The 17,157-nt window shown below is 45.7% G+C and overlaps 3 protein-coding genes across 3 annotated transcripts; all 3 read left to right on the plus strand.

The window, feature by feature from the left end:
* Positions 1-632: 632 nt before the first annotated feature.
* Positions 633-2,053, plus strand: LOC139761604 (uncharacterized; the record flags this gene model as incomplete). Its single annotated transcript, XM_071685863.1, has 1 exon — positions 633-2,053. A coding segment is annotated over one exon (1,290 nt), but the record flags the coding sequence as incomplete, so codon positions are not given.
* A 2,715-nt stretch (positions 2,054-4,768) lies between these two features.
* LOC139761605 (uncharacterized) lies at positions 4,769-7,352 on the plus strand. The gene is made up of 2 exons (XM_071685865.1): positions 4,769-4,797; positions 5,399-7,352. The coding sequence occupies exons 1-2, from the start codon at positions 4,795-4,797 to the stop codon at positions 7,211-7,213; spliced, it is 1,818 nt and encodes a 605-aa protein (XP_071541966.1). The 5' UTR covers positions 4,769-4,794; the 3' UTR covers positions 7,214-7,352.
* A 2,357-nt stretch (positions 7,353-9,709) lies between these two features.
* LOC139761517 (uncharacterized) lies at positions 9,710-15,319 on the plus strand. The gene is made up of 4 exons (XM_071685783.1): positions 9,710-9,793; positions 11,499-11,642; positions 12,874-13,113; positions 13,150-15,319. Exons 1-4 carry the CDS (start codon positions 9,710-9,712, stop codon positions 14,656-14,658), a joined length of 1,977 nt encoding a protein of 658 aa, XP_071541884.1. The 3' UTR covers positions 14,659-15,319.
* Positions 15,320-17,157: the final 1,838 nt, after the last annotated feature.

The following is a 17,157-nucleotide window of genomic DNA, read 5'->3' on the forward strand; positions in this document are numbered from 1 at the left end:
ATCTTTAGGAGTGAAAGTAGTGATTACATGAGTGATTTCTCTGCTTCTTATTTCATAAGTGAACGATAAGTAGCCAACATGACTTTATCAAACTAATTTCTTTGACTACGATGATCTATCTGTTCGTCTGTTCATTTCAATGAGCACAGATTAAGAGATCCTCATATGAGTCAAAATTTTCTGATATGGATATGTATGACAACAGAACAATATGAGAGAGAGAGAGAGAGAGAGAGAGAGAGAGAGAGAGAGAGAGAGAGAGAGAGAGAGAGAGAGAGAGAGAGAGAGAGAGAGAGAGAGAGAGAGAGAGAGAGAGAGAGAGAGAGAGAGAGAGAGAGAGAATTGACATTTACAGGACCATAATCATCTTATCACTTTGAATTACAGAGAACCTTCCCCGCACTGCTTGTGGCTTTCCTGCTCCACATAACATCCGCCGACCATGGTAGCGGTGGAACCGGTATAGTTGGAGGCGGAAGTGGAGGCCATGGAGGAGGCGGAGGTGGTGTTGGGTACTTAGGAGGATCCTTAAGGGGAGGATGCTCAGGAGGGAGCTGCGGAGGCTACAGTGGTGTTGGAGGTTCATCTGGAGGAGTCATCGTTGGAGGTACAGGAGGAGGCTACTTCGGTGATTCCTCTGGAGGCATCGTCTCTGGAGGCTCAGGAGGAGGCTACTCTGGTGGTTCGTTGGAGGATTCATCGGTGGAGGTTCAGGAGGAGGCTACTCTGGTGGTTCTACTGGAGGAGTCATTGCTGGAGGTTCAAGAGGAGGCTACGCAGGTGGTTCTGCTGGAAGGTTCATTGGTGGAGGCTCAGGAGGAGGTTACTCTGGTGGCTCATCTGGAGGAGTCATCGCTGGAGGTTCAGGAGGAGGCTATTCTGGCGGATCTGCTGGAGGAATCATCAGTGGAGGCTCAGTAGGAGGCTATTCTAGTAGTTCATCTGGAGGATTCATCGGTGGAGGCTCAGGAAGGGGCTATTCTGGTGCCTTATCTGGAGGATTCACCGCTGGAGGTTCAGGAGGAGGCTACTCTGGTGGTTCTACTGCAGGAGTCATCGCTGGAGGTTCAGGAGGAGGCTACTCCGGTGGTTCTGCTGGAGGAGTCATCGTTGGAGGCTCAGGAGGAGGCTACTCCGGTGGTTCTGCTGGAGGAGTCATCGCTGGAGGTTCAGGAGGAGGCTACTCTGGTGGTTCTGCTGGAGGAGTCATCGCTGGAGGTTCAGGAGGAGGCTATTCAGGTGGTTCTGCTGGAGGAGTAATCGCTGGAGGCTCAGGAGGAGGCTATTCAGGTGGTTCTGCTGGAGGAGTCACCGCTGGAGGTTCAGGAGGTGGCTACGCAGGTGGTTCTACTGCAGGAGTCATCGCTGGAGGCTCAGGAGGAGGCTACGCCGGTAGTTCTGCTGGAGGAATCATCGCTGGAGGTTCAGGAGGAGGCTATTCTGGTGGTTCTGCAGGAGGGGTCATCGTTGGAGGTTCAGGAGGAGGCTATTCAGGTGGTTCTGCTGGAGGAGTAATCGCTGGAGGCTCAGGAGGAGGCTACTCCGGTGGTTCTGCTGGAGGAGTCATCGCTGGAGGTTCAGGAGGAGGCTACTCCGGTGGTTCTGCTGGAGGAATCATCGCTGGAGGCTCAGGAGGAGGCTATTCTGGTGGTTCTGCAGGAGGGGTCATCGTTGGAGGTTCAGGAGGAGGCTATTCAGGTGGTTCTGCTGGAGGAGTCATCGCTGGAGGTTCAGGAGGAGGCTACTCCGGTGGTTCTGCTGGAGGAGTAATCGCTGGAGGTTCAGGAGCCGGTTATTCCGGTGGTTCATCAGCGGTGTTTATATCTGTAGGCTCAGGAGGTGGGTACTCCGGAGGTGCCACCGGTGGCGGGTCCTCCGGTGTTGGGAGCTCCTCCGCGGGATCTGTCGCTGGTTACCACTGACTCTGTGGAACACAGGACGTCGACGAAGAACGCTGTCGCAGCGAGGTGATGACCCATGCCCACTTGGATAGTACCTGTATATGTAATTACTGTATCATAGATATCAAAAAGATTTGAATAAACACAATGAATGAGAATACAGTTATCATAATCCTTCCACATTTATGAACAAAAATGAACTCAGGAGAATGTAGATAATTCTTTATGCATACATTGGCAACAGATCTATAGGGACTGTTGTCACATGAATGCACCTTAATAACAACTTTGAATGGGATCCTCTTTCGCTGCGGATTCCAAAACCAAAGCACGTCGCAATCCATGACTTTCACTCATAATCTTGTGTTTATCTCTCTCTCTCTGTTGTGTCACATATGTTGATGTGGTGCACACTGTGTAACTTTACTTTTGTTGTAAAGACTTTATCCGGCATACAAATATACAGGCGGAGTTCTCTTCCAGTCACCACGATCCAGAAGTCTTTAAACGTTTCTGAAATACTGAATTCTTTTGAAATTACAACTTCGAAAAGCTTTTTATTCAATCTATCTTATTCACTGTAACGTATGGCAATCATTTGTAGAGTATCGTCGTAATGAATGAACGAATATCAGTTCTTAGGAAAGTTCGCTTATAGATATTCATATCTGAGGACCATATGCAAATGATTTTGATTACGCGGGATTTGTTCATCGGTCTTGAAATGCAACTAGGGTCAACTCCTGGTAACCTTCCCTGTAATGCGGGAAGTTTTAAGAAACAGATTTTTCTTTCGTAAGAATTACGGTTGAATAATAAGACTGTTCTCTTTTGCCTCTAATAACAAAATGATAATTAGATTAGTGGCATCCGTTCACCAAGACATATGATGTTAGACCGTCAGGCTAGGTGCCACCTCCATCAAGAATGGGAGGTTGAGGCTTTCTCTCCACTACACAGTTGACAAAGGCGAGATTTTCTGAAATGATTTACTTGATCTCATTGTGGCTGGCGTACCGTCCACTGATATTCTTACAGCTCAAGGCATGTCAGTCGTATGGGTCAGACAGTTCTCTGCGCAGATCACTGGGTATCCAGAGTAGATATGTGCAACAAGAAGGAGGAGGATTATACCAGTGCACAGATCTGGCCTGTGAGCCAAGATAAGTGCGAACAAAACAGTTTGGGATGATAAGTATGGTTTCCTCAAGTAGGTAACCAGCTGGTCCTCATTACGAGAGCAGAATTCTGTTCCACCAGAAATGAAAATTAGTCTAGCATAGCTGAGGCCGTGTTCCATGGTGTGTGTCTGTGCGTGAGTGTGTGTGTGTGTGTGTGTGTGTGTGTGTGTGTGTGTGTGTGTGTGTGTGTGTGTGTGTGTGTGTTTGTGTGTGTGTCTGTGCGTGTGTGTGTGTGTGTGTAACAACAAAGATTCCACAAATATATTTCTCCACTCTGAACAATAATTCGTCGAAATCCAAGACAAAGACAATGTAGCATGATAAGAATGTCGGAACTCTTATTTACCTCCAGTTTCTGCCAGTGATCTTAAACTGATATGAGAAGGACAGTGGGATCGTTAACTCGCCACGTCGAGCCTTGGCCAAGGAAACAACAGTAGGATGTGAAGCCAGCGCGTCACCCTCATCATCTGTGGCTGGGAGCCACACGGAGGTGGACGAGGCGTGAATCTGGTTGCACTGAGAATTCATCACTTTAGTGTGTCCAGGGTCGGGAATCACCCGTCACTTCCAGCTATAACCTTCCCCTTTTCACTCTCTACTTCAGGGTCGTCCAAACTACGTAGCCTCATAGCTTATCATCAGATCAATTTAGCTGTTATACTTTTGTTTGTTTTTGTTTCTTAGTTGCCCTGATTTTTGTTTAGAACACTTGTTTCATTCCTCACTAGGCCAGAGCAAGTAAACAAGATTTGCTTACGTGGAGAATACAAATATTGATGGCCTGAGAAACGTAGCTAAGTATTGTCATTTACCTTGTAAGTAAATGTGATTCGAAACAGTAATTGTTAGCATTATATACATATATATATATATATATATATATATATATATATATATATATATATATATATATATATATATATATATATATATATATATATATATATATATATGTGTGTGTGTGTGCAAAAGTCACCTTCGGGAAGGTTGTAGTACATTCAGTTGAGGAAGGGCAATACAGTCCCTTGGAAGAACTTAATCTGCAAGTATCCATCATTTCCCAACTTCTGATCATAGTGCAGTCTCGACGCTACAAGACCCCCATGATTCTTGGAAAATGTTTGTGACTAAATAAAGGACAATTTTAGATATCCTGGAAAGGATAATGTCACACAAAAACCGAACAACAGAACTTGATTACTGAAGAAGAAAAAGAATGATGATGTATTCAGAAGACATGAAAATGTCCCACCAATGCGTTGATCATGCCAGCGTTAACAGAAGGAAATTCAAAAGTAATTTCACTCTCTAAGACGCTTCTCACCCTGGATCACGCACATGAAAATTGGGCTTATTATTTGAGGTGTAGAAAATCTCAGACAAAACGAATCAATTTTCAGAACTTATTTTCAACAGTGACTTGGTCTGTATAGAGTCCTCTGGTCCACCTTAACTGGAGCAGCCGGGGAAATCCTGCACATCCCCTACCTCATCTTCGACAGTAGAAGGAAGGGGGTTTATGTTAACGACAGATCACAAAGAACAAAAGGTATCACCGCAGCATAGGATTTTCGCTCATAACGGTGATGCGGTTTAGCTCGTTCCAGGGCCGCCCTGCTATAAGTTGTCTAACCCTGAAGAATAGATTCAGGTGGATATATAAGACAGAGCCGGAGGGACGAGGGCAGAGTCAGCCAACTCCCGCAGCCATGGTGAGCCTCCTAAGATATCCCTCAGATAGGATCTTGTTCACTGTGAATCCTCGATAGGCTAAGAATGGGAGAAGAATGTTGCGTGAAAGTTGATTAGATTCCCGGAATTCGAATAGCTAAATATTGCTCCACATACGCTAAATCCTCTAACTTCAGGCTAGATCCTCTAACTTCAGGCTAGATCCTCTAACTTCAGGCTAGATCCTCTAACTTTAGGCCAGATCCTCATCATTCAAGCTAGATCCTTTAACATCGGGCCAGTTCCTCTAGCTTCAAGCTAGATCCTCTAATCTTACAGCTTGTGAAAGAATAACTGTTCGTTTATTATATGTTTCTGATGTCTTAAGGTTTTCATTAGAATACGCTAATCATTCTTCCATAGCTATCATGTGCAGTATAAGGGAACTTAATGTTGAAAGGTACGTGAGTGGTAGGACATATGGATGAGAAGATATACTTGGAGAGTAAAAGAGAGGTAGAGAGAGAAAAGAAGCATAAAGAAAGTGATAGCTACGAAAGTGATAGCAATGAAAGTGTCAGCTATGAAAGTGATAGCTGTGAAAGTGATGGCTATGATGTAAACACTGTCCAACTTTTTCAGAAACCATACCACGGACTCTTGCTGGTTCTCCTTGTTAGCGTGACCTCCGCAGACCATGGAGCTCACAGAGGAGGTGGAGGCCAGGGAGGAGGTGGAGGCCACGGAGGAGGTGGTATAGTTGTAGCCCATAGAGGGAGCACCGCAGGAGGCGCAGGCTATGGAGGAGGCGCTGTAGCTGGTAGTGTTGGAGGAGGAGCTGTAGGTGGAGGCTATGGAGGAGGCGCTGTAGGTGGAGGTGTTGGAGGAGGTGTCGGAGGTGCAGGTTATGGAGGAGGCGCAGTAGCTGGAGGTCTTGGAGGAGGCGCCGGAGGTGCAGGTTATGGAGGAGGTATTGTAGGTGGAGGTGTTGGAGTACCTGGAGGCGCAAGCTATGCAGGAGGTGTTGTAGGTGGAGGTGCTGGAGGAGGAGCTGGAGGCGCAGGCTATGTAGGGGGCTCTGTAAGTGGAGGTGTTGGAGGAGGAGCTGGAGGCGCAGGCTATGGAGGAGGCGTTGTAGGTGGAGGTCTTGGAGGAGGCTTCGACGGAGGCGCAGGCTATGGAGGAGGCGTTGTCGGTGGAGGTCTTGGAGGAGGCTTCGACGGAGGCGCAGGCTATGGAGGAGGCGCTGTAGGTGGAGGTCTTGGAGGAGGCTTCGACGGAGGCGCAGGCTATGGAGGAGGCGCTGTAGGTGGAGGTCTTGGAGGAAGCTTCGACGGAGGCGCAGGCTATGGAGGAGGTGCTGTAGATGGAGGTCTTGGAGGAGGCGCTGGAGGCGCAGGCTATGGAGGAGGCGCTGTAGGTGGAGGTCTTGGAGGAGGCTTCGACGGAGGCGCAGGCTATGGAGGAGGCGCTGTAGGTGGAGGTCTTGGAGGAGGCTTCGACGGAGGCGCAGGCTATGGAGGAGGTGCTGTAGGTGGAGGTCTTGGAGGAGGCGCTGGAGGTGCAGGCTATGGAGGAGGCATTGTGGGTGGAGGTCTTGGAGGAGGCTTCGACGGAGGTGCAGGCTATGGAGGAGGAAGTTCGTCAGGAGTGTTCACCGCTGGAGGCTCAGGAAGTGGTTACGCCGGTGGCTCTGCTGGAGGATTCTTCTCTGGAGGTTCAGGAGGTGGCTACACCGGTGGTTCTGTCGGAGGAGTCATCGCCGGAGGAGCAGGTTACACCGGTGGTTCTGCTGGAGGAGGAGTCGCTGGAGGCTCTGGAGGAGCCTACTCCGGTGGTTCTGCTGGAGGAGGAGTCGCTGGAGGTTCAGGAGGCTACTCTGGTGGTTCTGCTGGAGGAGGAGTCGCTGGAGGCTCTGGAGGTGGCTACGCAGGTAGTTCTGCTGGAGGAGTCATTGCTGGAGGTTCAGGAGGAGGCTACGCAGGTGGTTCTGCTGGAGGAGTCATCGCTGGAGGTTCAGGAGGAGGCTACGCAGGTGGTTCTGCTGGAGGAGTCATCGCTGGAGGTTCAGGAGGAGGCTACTCCGGTGGTTCCGCTGGCGGAGTCATCGCTGGAGGTTCAGGAGGTGGCTACGCAGGTGGTTCTGCTGGAGGAGTCATCGCTGGAGGTTCAGGAGGAGGCTACGCAGGTGGATCCGCTGGCGGAGTCATCGCTGGAGGTTCAGGAGGTGGCTACTCCGGTGGTTCTGCTGGAGGAGTCATCACTGGAGGTTCAAGAGGAGGTCACGCTGGAGGTTCCTCTGCAGGGTCCGTCTCAAGCGCCTCAGGAAGCAGTTACTCCGGAGGTTCTACCGGTGGCGGATCCCACAGCGGCGGATCCCACAGTGGCGGATCCCACAGTGGCGGATCCCACAGTGGCTCATCCCTGAGGAGTTATCTCCCACCCAAAGGAAAATAAAACGTCTCTGACAATGGCGTCCGAGGCCAGAAAGCGACCGCCCCCACCTAGATCACGATGCCAAGATTGGTTGTGTATGTCATTATGTCAATCTTGCACTGTTATTGATTAAGATATAATTATCATTTAATAAATTCTTGAAATGAATCTATCACCTTTCAATGAACCTCGTAATATGAACAAATCAAATTCCTTGTAGTACTGCTAAACATCCTCCCAAACACATGGTGAACAAACCATGATGAACAATGTATCATGGTTGAACAAGAAAGTGACGAAAGTTTCCTAAACTCTTGGAAGTCCCCAAAAATGGAGCGGCAAGGTTTCTGTCGGAAGAGGAAAATCAGGTCATAACACCAGTAGTGTTGGAGGGAAGTAGACCACGTCGACAACCTAAATATATGGCATAATATATATATATATATATATATATATATATATATGTGTGTGTGTATGTGTATGTGTGTGTGTGCATGTGTGTGTGTGTGTGTGTCTGTGTGTGTGTGTGTGTATATACCAACAAAGGTACAGGATCCCTCAAAGTTGGAAGTATATCTTCATCTGACAAAAGCTTTCAGGAGAGCAAGGATTCCATGGTAGACGCTGTTCCAGACGTCGTCACGCTCGCTCGTGTGTATATCTGTCTCTCCTCGTCCAGCCATCCGTAACTGGTGCGCAGTGTGGTGGTGGTGGTGGTGCAAGTGTTCAGATTATGTCATTAAAGTCATCATTATTTCCTCACAGTTGGTGGCTGTCAGAGGGTATTGCCAGGTATATTCTGTGATCTCTGAACTCATATTTTCTAACTTGCCGGGGTTGAAAAGAAATTCTCCACCTTCCTTGTATATAAGACACTCAAGAACTTAGACTCATTGTAGATTCACCTTTATAATGAGATTAGATTCTAAGGTCTCAGTTTCCAAGTATAACTGGTTTATCAGAATAACGCCACATCTTACAACGTCGAGGTTAAAGTCATCTGGCGAGCGAAGGTCGAGGCGATGTTATTGGAGATTTCCTGGAACGTAGAATTTTTAACATAATTTGTAGTTGCATGTGTTATAAGCGGAACTGTGGCGTGAGTACTGGTTATCAGTGGAAGAAGGAAAGATCGTGCTATTCCATGGTGGTCAGAAAAGCCGTATAACACAAGGGCCTCAGTCTTGTCTTCCGAGCGATAACGACAGCTTCATGATGAGAGTTCACTGGAATAGAATCCTTGCATTTAGATACCTGGAATCGAACCCTTGCAACTGGAAGCAGCCAATAAATTGTTTTCTAAGCTTTATTCATCTCATTCACTCCTGCATGATCGGTACTAACTAAAGAAAGGGCAGTTCTGACAAATTGTTACTGATTCACTGAAATAGAATGATCAAACATGAAAGCATATGCAGAGAAGAGCAGCGATAAGATACAGGGAATGATAGGAACGTAGAGCTTAAAGAGATCGGTGGAAGTTCAGAGAAATGCATCACCCATAACCTAAAAAGATCATATATTTGGTTTAAGATGATTAAGACACTAATAGATATGAGGGACGAAAATAAATGATTCAGGTTGGCAAATGTTAGAACAAGGGAGACAGTTGATGAAACAAAAGCGCTCTAAGTAAGGAACGCGGAAGAAACCTTGGCTACAGATCCGCAGGAAGTCTGGTGAAGAGATTATTTCCACCAACTACTATGTAAAAAGATAGAAATTTGAGTCCAAGTCCCGTTACAAGTCTCAGGCAAAATATCAAGGTGGTGAGTTATGAGGGGGAAGGTGTGGACTGCCCGGGGCAACACGAAGCTATGTAGACGTGGCACTGGACGATGAGAATATCTCTGATATGCTTCATAAGACGGGAAGGGTTAGTATGCACCAGCTCCATAACATCATAAATGTCTTGTTCGAAAAAGCATGTGAGAGTGACTTATACCTGGAGGAGAGAGAGAGGCCCTTTCCACCCACTGGGGCACAGAAGCATTGCTCTACTGAGGCTTAGTATAGAGACAGATGGACAAGTTGGAGGGGAACAGACAAAACGGTACAAGTGGACAATGGATGCCATGCACACTTTACTGTGGCACTTGGGAACTATCGAGGAATGATGATCGCTGGGTTTGTGTTTATAATGCGAGAACAAAAGGACTTCCGAGACAAATAATATAGGAAATGTTGAAGGAGATTGGAGGTAATTAAGGGTACAAATGAGCAAGGGAGAATATCGCTAGTTAAAAAAAACAATTACGGGGACAAGTTATGGTAAGATGGAAGACGTAAAAGCGATACTCAGACGATGGCAAGAAACATCCATATTCCTCTGGCTCAGCGAAGCTTTAGCGAGTCCTGATGAAAAACTTGTATTGAGAGATGGCTCTGCAGTGAAGTCATATAAAGATCTAGAACTCAATGATAGCTGAAAGGAATGAAAAAGACCGTAAGACAATTCAGGATAGACTGTCATGGAGGTTAATAAGACTGAGGAGTGAGCATACTGATGGAGTCATAATGAGAGACTCTCAAGGAAAGACTTATGATTGGTCAGACTTGTGGTGTACCTCAGAGTCTATTTATAGATCTCAGACTCCGCTGGTATGTCTTTAAGTGCAAGGACAATTTCCTGAGTCCAATGGTAAATATCATATTCTACTTGAAGTTATCTGTACCTTCGTGAGTTGATGAGTGTAGCTGGAATTCAAAGGCAAGGTGGTGTTCCGAGAGACTGATGCACTGAGAGACTAGTAGGTCACTACCTGCACATAGACGTCGATCTCACGATGAGTCTCGAGCCTCACTCTAACCTAGACGACAGCAAGATCATGTTGCTGACTTCTACAGTGCTTGACTTCAAACTGGGTCCGGTCTACGAAAGCTGCGCAGTAGCGTTTGTCATTGAATTCATTTCATATGCAGCAATTAGTTGCGTATAACGTTCCATCCTTGGCTACAGAAATATGATATAATATGAAGGAAGTCTCTTTTTTAGATACATGTTTATAAGTTGTTCCCCTTTGTTTACCGTCAAAGATTGATCGCAGGGCTACAATCACCTGCTAAAGAAATGACAGTGTCACAAGGTTGGTACTGTTTTCATAGGAATGTTGTGTAAACATGTTTCGGTCTTCCGGGAGCCAGTTGTTTGCTCGGTTGTTTGATTTTCAAACACCGACAAACCATCTGGATAAGGAAGTTCAGGGAGTCTGGTGCTCCAAGCCTTTGTTACATGTGACTGCTGGTTTCGAGACATCCTGTTAGGATTAGACATGCTGTTAATTAGTGAATAATTAGTGAACAACTGACTCCCCAAGTCTAACAAAGTAGTAGATATCACTGACATAAGCCACTTGCCACATCCACACGCTAAAACCACAGTGCCCCTCGGATACACATACGACACTGCAGGTACCACCCACGCACCTCAGGAACTGGTACACGGAAGAGTAAACATATCTGTTTACTTTCAGATGTATTCAAGTTGCAACGAAGCAGCATTCACAGTGTTGTATGACCTAATATGATGGTGAGGTGCATCAAGAGGTCACTTTGGCAATATTCTTCTCACCACATTATATGTAACTATAAAATGACATCGAGTTTTTTTTCTTTTTTTATATGACGTGTACTCATATCTACAAATGTCCGTCAAACAGTAACGTAATATCAACATACATCAAAGAATAACAAAGTCTAAGAATTTGTGTCAAGGGACGAAAGAAAAATAATCGGTCATCGCTATAGGTCAGGGAATGCTGAAATTATAGCTACATCTTTATCATCTGCCAGACAGGGCGTCCTTGTCCCTTTGTTAGATCTTCTTCGTCAGCCAGGCGATGCCTCTTCGAGTCAGATATCGTAACGTGTTATAAGGTCGAGAATCTTTGCTCTTAGAAACAAATTTGCACCTAATATCACTGTGTACCTTCTTCCAATATTGACCCAGCCAAGGTTGAATCACCTGACACAGCAGAAGAGAACCTGAGGAATATATAAGACCGAGGAGGAGGAACAAACTGCACAGTCTCCAGTCCCTACCAGACATGGTAAGCCAGTCACTAATACTTACAGTTGTGCCCAGGTAGACACCTTCCTCGTGAACACAGTCGCTGTGTGATGGCATGAGGGATTTTCCTTTGATCCTTCCCCGAGTCATCCATCTTCTCCGCGTGTAACTCTTCCCGAAAACGACAGAATATTTCTATTGAGACTTAGCACCTTCCATTTCTGCTCTTTGGATAAACACCGCATTGAAAAACTGTTTACCCTATGTCTTATTAATAGTCATACTTCCATCTTGAAGTGTATGAAACAAAATGATTATCTTACTCATCTAAAAAGACGAGTAAATCAGAATCGCTCCGAGAACCTCATGATGCTAATGACCTACGACAGCGCATCACGTCAGTCTCAGTCTAGCACAAGACCCAAGGACTCATCAGATGGAGTATATGAAGAAACAACTTTCTCTATCTAAATGCCTTTGTTAGTTACCGACTGACTTTCATCGGCAAAAGGCTTTGCCCTCGGGACATCAGCCACTTAAGGTTCTTCCTTCTCAGAAATGACCTAATTAGCATTAACGGATTTGAGGAGGCAAAAGACTTGCAAAAAAAATGATTCACTGATCGCTTTGTTTCAGGCAAGGTCACACTGCTTTATTGTGAGTCATACGAAGCATTACCTGGTTTGGTTGCATAAGCACAGAGATGCCTCTCGTCCTGAGTGTATCACCGACGCCAAAGAATCTCATTCCCCTCCTCCAGTAGTATTCAATATTCAGACTCATACCTTGAGCACTTGGATCCTATTTATGCACCTTCGTCCGAAATGCTTTGAATGAGTTCGACTTAGTACCATAGATCTGGTGAGCACCGATCGGCCGTAATATCATTGTTAACCGGACTGAAAAAACGACTGAAACCATTCAAAACTTTAATCATATTGCTTTGGTACTGTCAGAATAAGTTGCAACATCTAATAATCTATAAAAGTTTGGTTTTTAGTATTAGTTTTAGAAACCGTTCGTAGTACAGGCTTCGTCATATTCAGGACCCAAAGAGGTCCTTTATCTTACCGATTTGAGCCTCAGGAACTAACATTATCTGGGGAGTCAGCCATTGACCATGACTTGCTACTTGCTGATCTCCGCTGTCTGGGATCAGAGGAAAGTGGGAGATTCAGCGTTCAGTGACAAAAGGTCACGGAAAATTGCTTTTGACCTCGCTCATTGAAAAGTGTGACGATACAACTTTTAAAGCGGATTTTTAGGATTCTTGAACAAATTCAACTATGAGGTTACTTTCGGTAAGATAATCTGTTTTCTTATTTGTTTGTACAATAACCTGTGTTGACATATTGATTGTGACGAAGTCCAGCTATACCACTTATTGACATCACCTCTGCAGTGAGTTTATGATCGACGAGAATGAAAGATCCGGCAGGGCCACTGCTAACTTACATACGTCAATCGGTGAAGATAATCAATTGACTGAAATACTTTTTCTATTATGTTAGTCTACGTCCTTCTGCATACCTACATGCCTAGCAGGGTTTCACAACTCACTTGTGTACCACATAAACTCATTACATGTTTGCCCTACGAGGCCAGCTGAATCACAAGGTTACATCTTCATCATTGCAGAGAGCGTCCCACGTGCTTGTCCTGAGTCTCCTAGTTGGGGCCACCTCTGCCACCTACGGCAAAGGCGGAGGTGGGGGCGGCGGAGGCTGCTCTGGTGGCAGCTGCGGCGGCGGAAGTGGTGGAGGCGGAGGTTCAGGTGGCTACAGCGGTGGGAGTGGCTCCGCAGGATTCATCTCCGGCGGTGGCACAGGAGGATTCATCTCCGGCGGTGGCTCCGCAGGATTCATCTCCGGCGGTGGCACAGGAGGATTCATCTCTTCAGGAGGCTCCGGAGGTGGGTATTCTGGAGGATCTTCAGGAGGCTCCGGAGGATTCGTCTCTGGCGGTGGCTCCGCAGGATTCATCTCTTCAGGAGGCTCCGGAGGTGGGTATTCTGGAGGATCTTCAGGAGGCTCCGCAGGATTCATCTCTTCAGGAGGCTCCGGAGGTGGATATTCTGGAGGATCTTCAGGAGGCTCCGGAGGATTCGTCTCTGGCGGTGGCTCCGGAGGTGGGTATTCTGGAGGATCTTCAGGAGGTTCCGGAGGTTTCGTCTCTGGCGGTGGCTCCGGAGGATTCGTCTCCGGCGGTGGCTCCGGAGGATTCGTCTCTGGCGGTGGCTCCGGAGGATTCGTCTCCGGCGGTGGCTCCGGAGGTGGGTATTCTGGAGGATCTTCAGGAGGCTCCGGAGGACTCGTCTCTGGCGGTGGCTCCGGAGGTGGATATTCTGGAGGATCTTCAGGAGGTTCCGGAGGTTTCGTCTCTGGCGGTGGCTCCGGAGGTGGGTATTCTGGAGGATCTTCAGGAGGCTCCGGAGGATTCGTCTCCGGCGGTGGCTCCGGAGGTGGATATTCTGGAGGATCTTCAGGAGGCTCCGGAGGATTCGTCTCTGGCGGTGGCTCCGGAGGTGGATATTCTGGAGGATCTTCAGGAGGCTCCGGAGGATTCGTCTCTGGCGGTGGCTCCGGAGGTGGATATTCTGGAGGATCTTCAGGAGGCTCCGGAGGATTCGTCTCTGGCGGTGGCTCCGGAGGATTCGTCTCTGGCGGTGGCTCCGGAGGTGGATATACTGGAGGATCTTCAGGAGGCTCCGGAGGTGGATATTCTGGAGGATCTTCAGGAGGCTCCGGAGGATTCGTCTCCGGCGGTGGCTCCGGAGGATTCATCTCCGGCGGTGGCTCCGGAGGATTCGTCTCTGGCGTTGGCTCCGGAGGTGGATATTCTGGAGGATCTTCAGGAGGCTCCGGAGGATTCGTCTCTGGCGGTGGCTCCGGAGGTGGATATTCTGGAGGATCTTCAGGAGGCTCCGGAGGATTCGTCTCTGGCGGTGGCTCCGGAGGATTCGTCTCCGGCGGTGGCTCCGGAGGATTCGTCTCTGGCGGTGGCTCAGGTGGTTTCGTCTCCGGCGGTGGCTCCGGAGGTGGGTACTCTGAAGGCTCCGGGGGATCTATCTCTGGCGGCGGTTTTGGAAGTGGTCATTCCGGTGGTTCATCTGGAGGCTCTTCAGGAGGATTCATCTCTGGCGGTGGCTCTGGAGGAGTCATATCTGTTGGAGGCTCCGGTGGAGGCTACTCTGGAGGCTCTGGGGGTACTTCTGGAGGCAACGGAGGTTCTCTTGGCGGCTACATTCCTCCTTCAGGGAAGTAAGCGGTCCTGGGTGATGCTTATAGTAACATTAAAGTCATTCCTTCCAGATGATGACAAAGTCTCACTCAGGAATAAAATCTTTACACACGTTCGTCTTGCCTTTATACACCTTTACCCCTACAGCAGAGCAGCCACTGCTAGTCTTTATCTTCTTTTCGTGCCATCGTCTGGAAGTGTTCCTCAAGAAAAATAGAATAGACGTGTAGATTAAACTGAAATTTTAGATCCGCATTCTTCTTCCACGTATTTTCCATGACTATTTCCATTAATTCCATTATCCAGATATTCTTTTATTATTTTTCACTCATGGCAGGGATGATAGTGCCAAACATTCACTCATGGCAGGGATGACAATGCTAAACCTTCACCCATGGCAGGGATGACAGTGCTAAACTTCAACACTACCAACACATCAGAAAATCTGAAGTTGCTTCGAGTTGTGACTGTTACTTGAGCCTGGAAAGACCACATTACAAGGAACAATATTACTTCCATCAACTGGGCACAGACACAAAATAATATCCTCTAGAATAATGAGATTATTTTTTCACTGAAAACTAAATGTCCATTTGGGAATAATATCATGTTAGAATTGAGCAATTCATTAGAGATTTTTGGAAGTGGTGACCATGAACTGAAAAGGAGAGATTGGTAAAAGATAACATATAGATCACAATCTCACTTTAATGAGCATGTTTGTCCTGCATCGCTTGACCTGAGAGTGAGATTAGTATTGTTTGATGAAGTGAGAAAGTAGACATACAGAGATATCTATCATCCATATAGTTTTAGTTGATGACAATAGAGTGAGTTTTTTCAATATTTGTTCTTCTGTCTACCTAAGGTTCAAGGCTGTGACTGGTGTTTGCAACTTATAGTTTCAAAGATACAAAGAGAAATTTTGTCGCAAATGATAGTATTATGTATATCATGGCCAAGCAGCTAGTATGAAAATAAAAAAGTCTTTGAAGGTAGGAGTGAAAAAACAATGTTTGGAATGATATCTAATGACGACACACCACAGGACCTTGAATGTATGGCATTCTGGTGTAGGGTTGTTAGTGAAGCAGAAAGAAGCCGGTTTTTGGGAAAGCATTTGAACAGCAATTGAAACTTTGAGGTTTGAATATGTAGAAAGAGGAGGTGAGATGAAAATGATGTAAAGAATTGTGTAAAGGGAGACGTGGACGACGTTCTGTGATAATATGTCAGGATATATACAGAACTATAGACTATTTTTCCATAAAAGGATACTGAGGAAACCCTGAAATGATCGCGTTTAGTGCAGAATCTTCTTGATGATTCTAAAATGTAGGAGCAAGACAGGAACTACCCTGAACATCTTTATGATGAAGTACAGCAGTTGCTCGAGGGTGAGAGTAGAAATGATGTTCAGGAAAGAAAAAAAAGAATCACGTTCTGCTTGAGCATATGAACATCTGGATAGCTGTTGGTTCACTTATGTCCGAACTGCCTTAAAATGTTTCAATCTACTTTCTTTGCTCTATAGTTATGGTCTGAGTAAACTCTGCCGGTAATGCAAGCCAAGTAAGGAATATGATTAAAACAATAGCAAAAGATGAAGTAAAACTTAGTGTGAGGACTTGGAGTCCTTCTGGCAACAGAAACAAAGGAAATCTTCACCGGACGAAGAAATTGTCGTTGTTTCGAGATCTTTGTGTCTCGCAGGTTCGTCCGGCGTTACCCGTCATCACGACAGCTGATTTTCTTAAGATTCAAGAAAATTTCTCCCCGTCACAGAGAGGAAAAAGTTTAAGAATACTTTTATAAAAGAATGACTTGATCACACATGTACACCATGGAGTAATTCACAATTTACGTATACTTAATGAAATACATGGCGATTCAGGTAGATAGATAGATAGATAGATAGATAGATAGAAATATATATATATATATACATATATACATATATATATATATATATATATATATATATATATATATATATATATATATATATATATATATATATATATATATATATATATATATATATATATATATATATATATATATATATATATATTCCTGCGAAGACACTAAACTCAAAAGAATTTACCATAAGCTTGATGATCACGATGTTTGGAAGAGAGTATATTGATCTTCCTTTAATTTAGCAGAAAAATAAACAGACTATAGATGGACATATAAACATTTGATTATTGACACACACATAAGAGTGACTGGTGAAATCCATTCGGCTCCTGCAACATTACTTTCACCATACTCTATCGTCTAGCTACACAGAGTCAAGCATTACAATACCTTAACCTTCCCCTTGTTGATTGCAAAATTCAGATAAACAGATCCAGATTTTCTCAGTGCCTCACTCTTGCATCATTCCTTTGTTCCTGTACACAATTCATGAGCCTTCCTCTTATACACATAGTTACTTCTTCAGTCATTCTATTGTTCATCAGATAACTTTCCCCTGACCATAGATGCCTTTGACCTCGTGACACTGTAAGCAGAGTCACTAACATATAGTAAATGATACAATCCTTTAATGATAAATCTAGAGTTGGTTTTTATCCACTAGCTCTGTTAAATCCTAGTATTAATAATGAATGTCTAGGTGGTCCTGATACTCAGTATCTTGACCTCAGACCTAAGTCATGACAGTGATATACCAAAATGGACTCAGGTAACAGATGTGACGGTACTAGTG

The sequence above is a fragment of the Panulirus ornatus genome, chromosome 40 (genome assembly GCF_036320965.1).
Source record: "Panulirus ornatus isolate Po-2019 chromosome 40, ASM3632096v1, whole genome shotgun sequence".
Lineage (NCBI taxonomy): Eukaryota > Metazoa > Arthropoda > Malacostraca > Decapoda > Palinuridae > Panulirus > Panulirus ornatus.